This window comes from Neomonachus schauinslandi, chromosome 6 (assembly GCF_002201575.2).
Source record: "Neomonachus schauinslandi chromosome 6, ASM220157v2, whole genome shotgun sequence".
Classification (NCBI taxonomy): domain Eukaryota; kingdom Metazoa; phylum Chordata; class Mammalia; order Carnivora; family Phocidae; genus Neomonachus; species Neomonachus schauinslandi.
Window position 1 is genome coordinate 29,147,357 of NC_058408.1, and position 13,934 is coordinate 29,161,290.

At 37.7% G+C, this 13,934-nt stretch overlaps 1 protein-coding gene across 1 annotated transcript in view; it reads left to right on the forward strand.

Moving 5' to 3' along the window:
- KIF14 (kinesin family member 14) overlaps positions 1 to 13,688 on the forward strand; it is a 53,737-nt gene extending 40,049 nt beyond the window's left edge. Inside the window, exons 24-30 of the mRNA XM_021682484.1 lie at positions 2,817 to 3,041; positions 3,230 to 3,414; positions 6,736 to 6,894; positions 7,642 to 7,764; positions 11,535 to 11,609; positions 12,783 to 12,921; positions 13,284 to 13,688. Coding sequence (XP_021538159.1) covers positions 2,817 to 3,041; positions 3,230 to 3,414; positions 6,736 to 6,894; positions 7,642 to 7,764; positions 11,535 to 11,609; positions 12,783 to 12,921; positions 13,284 to 13,663 — 1,286 coding nt within the window. The 3' untranslated portion in view covers positions 13,664 to 13,688. The remainder of the gene's footprint in view (positions 1 to 2,816; positions 3,042 to 3,229; positions 3,415 to 6,735; positions 6,895 to 7,641; positions 7,765 to 11,534; positions 11,610 to 12,782; positions 12,922 to 13,283) is intronic.
- Positions 13,689 to 13,934: the final 246 nt, after the last annotated feature.

The following is a 13,934-nucleotide window of genomic DNA, read 5'->3' on the forward strand; positions in this document are numbered from 1 at the left end:
AAGCTATAGGAATTTTTCCAGTCATAATTATTTTATGTGAATATGGATTACAACATTAATTTTCCTATAGAGGGGAAATATACATTGTATATATATGTATGTGTATATATATATATATACACACACTGCAAATTTGCGTGTGTAGCTAGCTACCTGTAATAATTTAAATGCCTACCAGGTGGCAGTGGGTCATTACACAGCAATAAAGAAGAACCAATGATGGGCGCCTGGGTGGCTCAGTCGTTAAGCGTCTGCCTTCGGCTCAGGTCATGATCCTGGGGTCCCAGGATCGAGTCCCACATCGGGCTCCCTGCTCGGCGGGAGGCCTGCTTCTCCCTCTCCCACTCCCCCTGCTTGTGTTCCTGCTCTCGCTGTCTCTCTCGGTCAAATAAATAAATAAAATCTTAAAAAAAAAAAAAAAAAAGAACCAATGACTGTTTCACTCAACAACCTGGATGAATCCCAAAAACATTATATGGAGTGAAAGCAAGCAGATAATAAGTAGATACTGTATGATTATATTTCTATGAAGCTGAAGAACTAATGTATGATGACAGAAGCCAGAGTAGTTCAGAATAGAACAATGGCTCAAAATGACAGACACCTGTTGGAATGCCATTGTGGACACCTCGTACACGTTGATCTAAGTGGGGGCGTACACACGTGTAAAAACGATAAGCTGTAACACTTAAGACATGCACACTTTATAGGCTATATACCTTAGTAAACAAAAAATTAAAGTTACCGTGTAATGTAATAATCTATTTGATAATAGCATTAATGGAATAGAAGTAGTCAGGAAAGAAACTGTAGCTCATCTTGACTTTAAAATAAATTAAGCTTCTTTTTAATCATAAAATTACCTTTTAGGAAGATAATTACTTGTTTAATCTAAGGGAAAACAAAGCAAGGGGTCAGCTTTTTGTTTACCAGCATAATAAAAGGTTATATATCTGTGGTATCAAGTTATTTACTCAGTATTATTTGAGAGTAAGATGTTTTACAAAAGTAATTTTTCTGGATAATTTAAAGCTGTCTTTTTTAAGGGCCATATTTAAAAATTAAATAAAATACAAGAGGTCTTTGCTTGTTTGCAGTTTTCAAAGAGGGAAACAGAAACCACATGTGTCTTTAGTATGAACCTGCCCAGGCAGCCATGGGCCTCTGGATGGTGCACAGTGCAGCTCTGGGAAGTTGAGCAAGTGTCCTAACTTCTCACCTTAAGTGCCATACTTTTAACTAGAGTTTTGCAAGGCTTTTTAAAATGTTGATGCTGGATTTTAGAATGCATTAACATCATTATCTTCTTAAACAAAGAATATATTGTTAACTGCTCATGATGACTAGAATATTATCATTATCATCATTATGATACTATTACCCTACAGTGATAGAGCTTTGCATTTTGTTGTGTTTTTTTTTTTTTTAAGATTTTATTTATTTATTTGAGAGAGAGAATGAGAGAGAGGGCACATGAGAGGGGGGAGGGTCAGAGGGAGAAGCAGACTCCCTGCCGAGCAGGGAGCCCGATGCGGGACTCAATCCTGGGACTCCAGGATCATGACCTGAGCCGAAGGCAGTCGCCCAACCAACTGAGCCACCCAGGCACCCAAGCTTTGCATTTTGTAACTTTTCTTTTTTTCTCTTCCCAAATCAAATTCTTATCTTTGGTCTAGACTCTTTTTTAAAAATGCTTTTTATTTTGTTTTGTTTTTTAAGTAAACTCTTCCCCCGAACCTGGGGCTCAAACTCACGACCCCGAGATCAAGAGTCACATGCTCTACTGACTGAGCCAGCCAAGCTCCCCTGTCCTAGACCCTTATTAGTCCCCACCCTTTGCCTTTATTCTACCTTCCTTTTAGTTTGCTGTTTAATCACCTATGAACTGGACCGAAAAAATAATCTTGTTTATTAAATGAGAATCATTATACTCATGAGTTAGCATTCCAGTATAAAGTTATTTCCAGAGGCTCCATATGAGCTCTTCAAACTATTTCCATTTACTTCTGATTTGGACAGTGCTTAGAAAATTATGCTGAGGGGCGCCTGGGTGGCTCAGTTGGTTAAGCAACTGCCTTCAGCTCAGGTGATGATCCTGGAGTCCCAGGATCGAGTCCCACATCGGGCTCCCTGCTCAGCAGGGAGTCTGCTTCTCCCTCTGACCCTCTTCCCTCTCATGCTCTCTGTCTCTCATTCTCTCTTTCTCAAATAAATAAATAAAATCTTTAAAAAAAAAAAAAAGAAAATTATGCTGAAAGTCTGTCTCCCAGAGATGTGATATCTTAACTGTACATATCACTGGCTTTAGCCTATTTTGATTACAGTATGCCTAGAGAAGAAATCAGTATAAAATAGAGCTATTGAGACATTCCTTTTAATATAGTTTGCTTTAGTATTGCCTACACTTTCAGCTTATGAATTAATTAGATTATTTATATTATGATATTTATATTTATTATGTTTATATTATTTTTCATGTAACTGCCATTGTTTTCACTAATTCAGAGTTTCCTAGGTGTTCCCAAAAAGTAAATAAGGAAGGAGATTAAACCAATGGTTACTTAGTTTATTTGCATTGTCTGTATTGTGGTTGAGGAACTACTAACCTGTGGGTTGATTCCACTGAGAGATTAATTGACTCCTTTTTAGAATTGTGTTTTCACTTTGGCTTATAGAAATAAGAATACGTTGAAATAAGAGTAGCCTACTTTGAATTTACTGATCAATGAGTCTATAATATGCTTGCATTAATATGTTTGTTTGGAAATATTGTGCCTGAAAAGTAGGCTTAAGGTGGCTATTTTCTACTGATATAGGCTTATTGGAGAAATCGAGCACTATTTACTCAAGTTCAGCAGAATCTTTTCTTCCTGGAATTTGCAAAGAATTGATTGGGTCATCCTTAGATTTTCTTGGACAGAGTTATGATGAAGAAAAAACCATGGCAGACAGCCTGATTAATAATTTTCTTAAAATTTATCACGGGCTATTTGCCATTTCCAAAGCTCATGAAGAACAAGATGAAGAAAGTCAAGATAACTGTAAGCAACCTTACTGCTTTTATTAAGTTACATGAATGATTATTTTCTGCACACTATGTTTTCTTTTGAATGACTGTCACATTTCACATGCATTTTCTGACTATGCTAAAGTGTTTTAATGGTGATCATATATGAGTTCTTTTATCTGGAGATTATTTCTTCCAGTAATTTTCCTTCTTCTTTCAAAGTGTTCTCTTCTGATCGAGCAACCCAGGCATTTACAATCCAGGTCACATGTGCTTTTGAGCAACTTGTGGTGCTAATCAAACATTGGCTAAATGATACTCCGCCTTATACCAGCACAGCAAGACTTGAAGATGAATTGAGACAAGAGGTTAAAAAACTAGGAGGCTACTTACAATTGTTTTTGCAGGTAAATTGATTTGCTGATTTTCATTTGAAGAATTCATTTATTCAGCAAGTATTTATTGACCTGTCTGCATCTTCCCCAAAATTAGATCTGTAGGATTTTCAGAAGTGATTTCTGTTTTGCAATTCTGAAACTGTGGTTTTCTATGATTGTTTGTTGTTTATGGCCTCTGTGCCAGGCACTAAGAGTTCTCAGTGATTTACAAATATTAACTCATTTAATTCTCGTAACAACTTCAGGATTGGATACTGTTACTAATCACCATTTTATAAATGAAGAAATGGAGGTGAAGGATATGTAGACTATCCAATGTTACATATATAACCAGTAAGTGATAGAGTTAGGATTTGAACCCAGGCAGTCTTGGGCCTAGAGTTCATGCTCTTTACTATGTGTATGCTACTATGCTAGTCCTCAATAATGGCTATGGGGAAAAAGGCAAAGTCTTGCTCTGGTTATGTATTGGGTTTCAGCTTATGCTGAATTAGTGAGAAGCCCAGTGGTGTACAGGCAAGGAAAATATATATTTTTTTCTGTTTACCTTATATCAAGTGAGATTAGACTTGGCTCTGAAGAAGAAGTAAGCTAAAAGCTTACTCTCTGTCATATAAAATCTGGAAGTAGGCATGGTGGCTCTGGTCCACTTCTTTTTTTTTTTTTTTTAAAGATTTTTTTAATTTATTTGACAGAGAGAGACACAGCGAGAGAGGGAACACAAGCAGGGGGAGTGGGAGAGGGAGAAGCAGGCTTTCCCGCGGAGCAGGGAGCCTGATGCGGGGCTCAATCCCAAGACCCTGGGATCATGACCTGAGCCAAAGGCAGATGCTTAACGACTGAGCCACCCAAGCTCCCCTCTGGTCCACTTCTTGAGATCCAAGCTCCTTCCAGTACACCCTTCTACCAAGCCTAAAGTATGGCCCTTTATTTCATGGTCCACCATGTTGGTGGAGCTCTGTCTGAGTTCAGTGCAGCAGGATGGAAGAAGTGACAAAGAAGAGAAGGGCCAAAGAGAAGGGAAGTTTCTGGAAATTTCCATATGACATTTCTCTCTATATATCTTTGGCCAGAATTTCATCATATGACCATATCTAGTTACAAGTATTATTGGGGAATGTACTTTTTATTCTGGACAGCTATATACCTAGTGGAAAATCAAGGATTCTATTACTACAGAAGAAGTGGAGAATTTTATATTAGATAATACCTAGTCATCCACCGTTTCAGTGAACTCCTCCATAAGAATTCTTTGAATAGGGGCGCCTGGGTAGCCGAGTCAGTTAAGCATCCAATTCTTGATTTTGGCTCAGGTCATGATCTTAGGGTCATGAGATCAAGCCTTGTGTTAGGCTCTGCGTTCAGTGTGGAGTCTGCTTAGGATTTTCTCTCTCCCTCTCCCTCTGCCCTAACCCTGCTTGTGCATGCATGCACATACTCTTTCTCTCTAAATAAATAAAATCTTTAAAAAAATAAATAAAGAAAGAATTCCTTGAATATATGAGGGGAGCCGATATGAAAACACCAAAAGGGATAGGTTTCATTTTTTAAAATGGGTGACTTTGCTTCATAACAAAATGTTCCAGAATGTTTGAACAAATCTTATGTTTTTGTGCCCACCAAAAGACTTTCTACATTCTATTATTGTAGTAAAAGTTAGTTGTATCAAATACTTCCTTAGTGGGCTATTTACGTGATAGGATTGGGAAATGTTTGTTTGAGTAATCTAACTAGTCAAATTGAAATCAAATGTTTATTTTTAATTGTCCATTATTCTTCCCTAGGAGGTTTTTCTGGGTCTCCCCATGACTTGGTTAGGCATTTCTCTTATTTGTTTTTCTGATAATCCTGTACTTCACCTATAATGCCTTTTAATTTATATTTATAAACCTACACACCTCAATGGGCAGTAACCTTCGGGCAGTTAGAGGGGCTAAGAGTCCTTTTTTCACAAGGACTCATCATATGATAGATGCTCGGTTGGATACTTGTTACTGGATTAATTATAAATTCACACTGGATGAAGGATCACTTTGGATATAAGCAGTGAGGAAAGAGAATGACCCTAGCACAGAGAGGCGGGCTACAAACAGGTATGGGTGAAGTGATAGATGAAGGAAATGCTCGGATAGCATAGAGCCATGAAAATGAAAGGGAAGGCTGGCCAGAGAGCAAAGCTGGGGAACAAAAACCTTAGAGTCTGATTATGCTTGAGCCTGGAGAAGGAAGCTAGTTGAGGGGTTGTGGTGGAAAAGAGAGTGTGAGATATACTTAGTTGGCTCTTAGATTTTAGAGGCAGTTCAGGAACAGAAAAAACCCCAAAACCCACTATTGGCATTTGGAAACCCTTTTTGAATGCATGCTAAATTAGTTCTCTGTCCTTTGGCAAATGCTTAACTTTTTAAGTCTCCCCATTTTCTCATTGGGAAAATAAAAATAACAGTGCCTATCTGGCAAGGTAGAGGACCAGATGGATGGATGTTATAAGAAAGTACCTATTAGAGTAACTGGTAGGTAGTTTCTTTCCTTCTTTTCATTCTCTAGGAAGAACACTTTGAACTTAACTTAGGGGTTATGACCTATAGCCCTATGGGAAATCTTTTACGTAAGGAATCAAGGATGGAGAGAAGAGGTAACTTGAAGGGGAGATTAGACCAAGCTCAGGAGAGACTTAAGTTGGCAAAACTGAATTTAGTAACTATACTTCTTACCTAAGTGTGGTTTGAGAATTCCTACCTTGTAGCAGTATTATGAGGATGGCCCAGAAAGCAAGCCAAGAAAAGTATTCTGAAGAATCACTACAGTTGGCAGGTAACAGAAAGAAAAGCTTGGGGGGCACCTCCTCATTCCTCTTAGGCATGTGTACTGTGGTGTAGAAGCCTTTTGTTGAAGGGTTGTTTTTCCCCCTTTCACTTCCCTTTCCTCTTTCTTCTCCCCTGAGAAGAGAAAGTATCTTTATTAACCATCTTTCAGGTGGCTACTAGGACAGGAAAAGTTCAAAGGCAAAAAAGAGCCACCATTTTTTTCCCTTTTTTGGTGTGGACCATTCACTTATTGCTTCTGTCTTCTATCTAGTTGATTGCATATTTGCCTTAGGTCTCCTACTAGGGTGTAAGGTCTTTGAGGGTAGAAGCTATATCCTAGTCATTTTATTATCGTTAGTAGCTACAGGGTTGCATGTTTTCTGATTCTAACTGAGATTTTTATGAAGCACAGTCACTATATCAATGAAGGCAGAATTTGTTTTCTTCAAATTGCTTTTCCGGTCTTTTCTTTACCTCTGTTTGTAATCTCATGTATCTGATATACTGATCCATTTTTGTTTTATAGGGATGTTGTTCAGATATCTCATCAATGGTAAAGGAGGCTCAAAAGAAAATAATCCAAATTGTACAACAAGCTGTAAAGTATGTGGGACAGTTAGCCGTTCTTAAAGGGAGCAAGCTGCATTTTCTGGAAAATAGTAGCAACAAGGCTGCCAGTGTTCAGGTAATTTGGTAATATTAGTTTTGAAAGACTTCGTCTGAGGGAACAGTGTAGACTTCTGATAATAGTATCACTAAACGTGATAAGCTGTTTTTATTTTAAAATAGTTCATACTTTTAATAATTTGGCAATATGATTTAAACCTGTTTCAATCTAAGTTGGTTAAATGTACTGGATAATTCTGGTTCACTTTGCCTTTTGGATCTTTGCTTTGATGAGAGGTACCTACTCTGGAGGGTTTGCTCAGCCAATCAACACATAAAGAACTCTACAATTCTAGAAAATTTGTATTTGCTTGCTTTAAGTATTCATGCCATTGAAAACATAGTATTATATTAGAATGTTACTGTAGTCTAGCAACACAGCGTCCTAAGATGACATTCTTTTTTTTTTTTTTTTAATTTAAATTTTACTTAGTTAACGTACAGTGCAATATTGGTTTCTGGAGTAGAACTCAGTGGTTCATCACTTACATACAACACCCAGTGCTCATCATTAGTGCCCTCCTTAATACCCATCACCCATCTAGCCCACCTCCCTCAGACAGATATCCGTTATTACATGTTATATGCGGAATGCTAGATTACAGATTTTCTTATAGACTGTTTTTATTCCAGCCTTAGTTGAATTTAATAAACTTGGAACTTACTATAGTCCTAAAATAAGCAGAAAATATAACTTAATTATTATATATATATTTTTAAATATAAAACCTGGGTTTTCCACTTAATGCTTAAAAACTTTTTCTAGGAGGATTTCATGGATGCTCTTTGTGATGGTGTAGGCTTAGGAATGAAGATCCTATTAGATTCTGGAGTAGAAAAAGCAAAGGAACTTCAGCATGAACTCTTAAGGCGATGTACCCAAAATGAGGTAAGAGGAATAAAAGAACATTCTATATAGTACCAGATGGTCTATAAAGTTGCTTTTAAAAAAATAGTTTAATTCAACCAAATTGGATTCTTACAAATTTATGTATTTTAATTTGTGTCCGATTATTTTTTTTATTGAAAAGGCTGATTGTGATCATTATGTCATGGTGCTATTTCCCCAAGTTGCTCTTGAGTTACTGCGGCCTCTGTTCTGTACTTTCGCTAGGTCTGTCAGTTATTGTCTGTGAGCAGTCTGTGGAGAAACTCCAGAGCAGAATGGAGTATGGCAGTGACATCTAGTGTTCACTTTCTGCTTGTCTGTTTCCTCCTCATCTTTTCCGCTTAAGAATGCAAACTACCGTTTATTGATCTAATATTTTAAACTAAATATTTTGCCGGAGGCATTCACATCTGTTATTTCATATCAAGGTACAGAATCAACAAAGATTTGAGTGACCTCCTAAGATATGCTTCCTCCCCACCCTCTCCAGCTAACTGACATTAAAGCATAAAACCAGTCGCTGTCTTAGAGGTGGCACTGTGTTTAAAACCTATCTGTCATTTTTCAGCGATCATTTATCAAGTCGATGCTCTGACTCTGTTTCTTCACCTGTCATGTGTAATAATACTTACGTCCTAGGTTGTGAGTCATTTATTTATTAAATAATCTCCCAGCACATGTATGAGACTAGGTGCTCTACATAGAACAGTGGTGAACCTCCCCACTTTGCAAGGGAGGAATTATTTGTGTTCCTATGCATTTCACTGAGCTGCAGGACCTTGTCCAGTCGTCCTGAGCCAGGGTTTTATATTCTACCTACTTGATTGACTCCGAAACTCAGCATGCTACAAAAATCAGGTTTGTAAATCATTGTTCATGTTAACTTTCTTTATTGAGAGTTATTATTAGTGAATTGGGGACTCAGAAGATGAGTTCCAATCTTTGTGGCAGTGAGTCTCAGAGCCCTGGCTGTTCTAGAATCTCGTTGTAACAACTTCTTGTTAAAACCGTCTCTGCCCTTTCCTGTCTTTTTCTGGAGTCCATCAGCTGTGATGGAGCTGCCCCGGGGGATATTGTGTTTGCTGACTCATCCCCACTAGGGTGGGTACTCATTTACATACATACTGATTGATCTAGGAAAGTCAGTCAGGTGGAGGACCGTTAGCTTCCACCCCTCTGACTCCTTTCCAGGACAGCATCGACTAAGTTAGATATTTTTTTTTTCCTTTTAGAAAAACGTTTTGGGTGCCTGGGTGGCTCAGTTGGTTAAGCGACTGCCTTCGGCTCAGGTCATGATCCTGGAGTCCCGGGATCGAGTCCCGCATCGGGCTCCCTGCTCGGCGGGGAGTCTGCTTCTCCCTCTGACCCTCCTCCCTCTCATGCTCTCTGTCTCTCATTCTCTCTCTTGCAAATAAATAAAATCTTAAAAAAAAAAAAATAGAAAAACATTTTCATTAATGTGTGTCTAGTTTCCTTATCAGGGGAGAAATTTTCCATGTAAGCCAGAGGGGATCTCCATCCCTTTCCTCAGACTAAAGGGCTACATGGGTTCATCTCTGCCCAAACTGGCTCCAAACTGGAAAACTACTGAACGTTAAATTGCCCTCCTACTTTCTGTGTAGCCATGAGCTGCTTACCTGGGCCTCACCTGTTTCATTTAAAAAGTGAGGATGGGCGCCTGGGTGGCTCAGTCGTTAAGCGGCTGCCTTGGGCTCAGGTCATGATCCCAGGGTCCTGGGATCGAGCCCCGCATCAGGCTCCCTGCTCCGCAGGAAGCCTGCTCCTCCCTCTCCCACTCCCCCTGCTTGTGTTCTTTCTCTCGCTGTGTCTCTCTCTGTCAAATAAATAAATAAAATCTTTAAAAAAAATAATAAATAAAATAAATTAAAAAAAAAGTGAGGATGGTCATACGTACTTCATAAGATTGTTCTGAGAATTATGTGAAATTAAGAACAGTGGACAGGAAAATGCAAGACACAGTGCCCGGCAGATCTTAGCTGCCTCAGCTTGCTTGCGCTTGTTCTCTCTGTATGTTTGCCTTTCTCACTTCGTGTTATTTTGTTTTTAAAATAAAAACGCATTCAAAAGGAGCTCATTTTGCCGTGAAATCAAGATACGTGGGTCTAGTCCTGTTCCAGGAGACGTGAGGCTGATTTCAGTTCTGTAATGCAACTTTGAAGACAGTGGGCTCATACCGCCCACTGCAGGCATCTCCAGCTGGGGTTGTGCCCAGCAGCGGGACCATTTATCCCTCAAAAACTATCGGTCGCGGTTTACAAAGTAGAATTTCCGCCGGGAGTAAGTGCAAGAGGGTATAGAATAAGCCCGTGAAAAGCAGAGACGAAGTAATGCATGTGAATGTGCTTATTAGTACGCAGTAGAGCAGGGTGCGGATGTTAGCTTACCCAGCTAAAGGGCCAGGCCCGTCTGGCATAAAATTCGTATTATCGGCCTCTTCATGCAGACTTCTCCCTCCCTTCCTCTCATTTTCTTTCTCTCATTTTCTATATCCCACAGCTGTTTAGTCATGGTGGGGTTTTAGCTTATCATATTCTTAGAAACAAAGAATCTGAAGAAATAGAAATGGGTTCAAACATAAGGCATTGGAGTTATAATTATAAAGCTGGAGCCAGGGGGAAAAAAAGAATTTGTGTGTTCCTTTCTTTTACCACAAAGAGGAAGTTTAAGTTAGACCTAGGGAAGAACTGTGTGGGTAAAGCCAATTAAATTCTTTAACACCATCCCCTGGCAGAAATTAAGTGAGAAGTTACCTTAGGGGGGCAGCATTGAGCAGTACAAAAGCAAAGACTTCAAATTGCGACTGGGGGTTCCCACCCTGATTCTGGGTCTTAGGAGCTTGGAATCTGTTTTCTTATTTGTAAACGGAAGACAATTGCATATGCAGCATAGAATTATGATTGAGAAGCATATAATAAAACACGTAAGTGAAATCACTCGGACATAGGAAGACAAATACTGTATGATCTCACTTACATGTGGAATCTAAAAAAAAAAAAATCAAAAAACCTTAACTAATAGAAACAAAGAAACAGAACACTTTAGTGGTTACCGGGGGGGAGGGGGGGGGGTGGAGGGGGGGGTGGTACGAGAAATGAGTGCAGGTGGTTCAAAAATACCAGCTTCCGGCTATAAGATAAAGAAGCCCTGGGGATGTAATGTACAACATGGTGATGATAGTTAGTAATACTACTATGTTGTATATTTGAAAGTTGCTAAGAGAGTCGATCTTAAAAATTCTCATCGCAAGAAAAAAAATTGTAACTCTGAAGTAATGGATGTTAACTAAACTTATTGTGGTGATCATTTTGCAGTATATCGAATCATTATGTTGTACAGTTTTAAACTAATAAAAGTGTTATGTGTCAAATATATCTTAATGAAACTGGGGAAAATGTATATATAGTTCTTAGAGCATAATATTTGCTGGATATATTAGTTACCTCACCCTCTTCCAAGGGAGTCTTGGAAATTTCATTCCTATAGATATTTGAATGTTAAGACAAAATGCTGTTAATTATCACAAACATCAGTGTATCTATATTTAATGTAGAATCAATGTGCAATTTATTTTGAAAGAAATTCTGCTTACATGATTTAGGTACTCCAGCTATTTAATTGCAGTCCCCATAACAGAACTTGAGTCTTTTGACTTATTAGACTACAATTCTTCCCTATTTCGTCCCATAGAGTTCTAGGATCTTTAAACTTTTAAATAATTATATAATAAAATATGTTAATATTCTTTATAGGTTGCCAAACAGATGAAAGCTAAAGCCATGGGATTGATTGGATGTCTTGAAAACATGTTTGCTGAGTGGAAAACAGTAAGAGAAGCTTTAATGTTTACTTTTGTTTGGTGTATTTTGGCATTTCATTAGGTTTAAGTATAGATATATGTTTCTTTCAGTTTTTATCCTTAGCCAGATAACTCCTTTGTGCATGGTTAGTTGAAGCATGTATAATAGCTTTCTAGCTACTTCCTCTTGGATGTCGTAACTTATTTGTTTTAGTAATAGATAAGATATTGTATAGAGATTGATTAATATTCATGTATTTTATCTATTTCTTTTTTTTTTTAAAGATTTTATTTATTTATTTGAGAGAGAGAGAATGAGAGAGAGCACATGAGAGGGGGGAGGGTCAGAGGGAGAAGCAGACTCCCTGCCGAGCAGGGAGCCCGATGCGGGACTCGATCCAGGGACTCGATCCAGGGACTCGATCCCGGCACTCCAGGATCATGACCTGAGCCGAAGGCAGTCGCTTAACCAACTGACCCACCCAGGCGCCCCTATTTTATCTATTTCTTACTGCTACTGGTTTAGTAACTGTCAGCTTTTCTTGGGATAGTCATTGGCTAAAAAACTGTGTTTAATAATCAATATGCTTAAAGATTTTAAAATACAGGTGAATTAGACAAATTATTTTATTTTCATGTTACAAGTAAATAGAAAAATATAAACTCAGTATATAATCAATGTGTCAAAAAGGAGTGAAATATCTATGGCTTGAAAATTTTTATTTAAAAATAAATGGGAGATATGTAAAGTTGAACTCTAAAAAATTAAATAAATTTATCTTTTATGATATTGGATAATAAAGGCTACTGTTGTTTTATTTTATTCCCATGTAATATAACAATTGGACTTTGATTTAAAATTAATTTAAAATTCTTGGGGCCCTGGCTTAGTCAGTAGGGCATGCAATTCTTGATCTCAGGGTTGTGAGTTCAAGCCCCACACTGGGCATAAAGCTTAGTTAAAAATTTTTTTTTGATTTAAAAAAATAAAATTAATTTAAAATTCTCATTTCTTTTAAAAACAGTAATTGTTAATATTGTATTTTGGTCTTGCTTGTGGAAACAGAACTAAGCACTGGTGAGGAAAGTAAACTCATTCTCTTTCCTGAAGATAAGATTCTGGTGATTAAAATTGTATTGACTAAGCCTTACTGTCATGTAGCTTATTATATATTTTTAAAAATATTAACTTTATTTACAGAAAAGTTTCAGAACTGAACTACAACAAGAAAATTCTGGATACCAAGATTTGAAGAAGATGGTTAATCTTGCACCAGAATTCCTGAAGTTAAAACATTGCTTAGAGCAAACTATTCAAATTATTATTTCTGCACTGAGAGGTATGTACTCCAGACAGAATTTGTAATTAATCAAAATTTTATAGTTTAAGAACTCTCAGACATCTTTTCATTTCTAGTGTAATTCATTAACTAAAGTCTAATTAATGCTACTTCCTTGACATTAATTACCAATATAGGAACTTGTATGGTCGTATTCTCACTTAATATATTTAAGTACTTTGCCTAAATAATTAGATCCTAAAAAACCAGGTATTTATTTAGCAGATAAGCTGAGTAATCTTAAGTAGTTTAGATTTATCTTGACAGGGTTACTTTGACCTAAAACATACGTAGAGTCATAGAAGAGTAATAAATACCTCATGAAAAATGAAAAGTTTAATGAACTTTTTCTTCTTGCTTAGGATTCCACAGTGACAAAAATCTTCTCAAGAATTGTGTTGAAAGTCTTTGCAACTTGGCCAAGGATCTTCATGATGACTTGAACATGCGCTCTACTTCTCTTGACAGCTGTGAGAAGAAAATACCTCAAGTTGGCCATGGGGGACTAGAATCTCTAGTCAAGTCACTCCTCTTATGTTTTGAATCTGAAGAAAGACCTGATTTGTTGAATCCCTGGGAAACGTGTAACCAAAATACCAGAGAAGAAGGACAACAATCTAAATCAAGCAGGACCGACTCTGTTAGGAATAAAGGTGTACCAAAGCAAGTGTATGAACTCCATGGCTCGTCCCCAGCAGTGACCTCAGAGGACAGCACACCCATTAGGATTCAGTGGGTTTGAATTCCGATATGTAGGCACTTTATGACCATCCATGAAAGAGAGAGAACACTGGGTAGGCAATTTTCCTTACGTAGGAGAATATAAAAAGCAGGAAATCAGCATAAATGTTTCAGAGAAGTCCACATCTGTTTGGTGGCCTTCCATTGGGAATGGAGAGTATAAGCATTATGGAATCCCAATTTCAGAATGTGCATTCAGAAGTTTCTCGGCAGACGATTTTAAATAGGCATTCACGGTATTGGAACATGGTGGCAGGAGAATGAAATCAGGA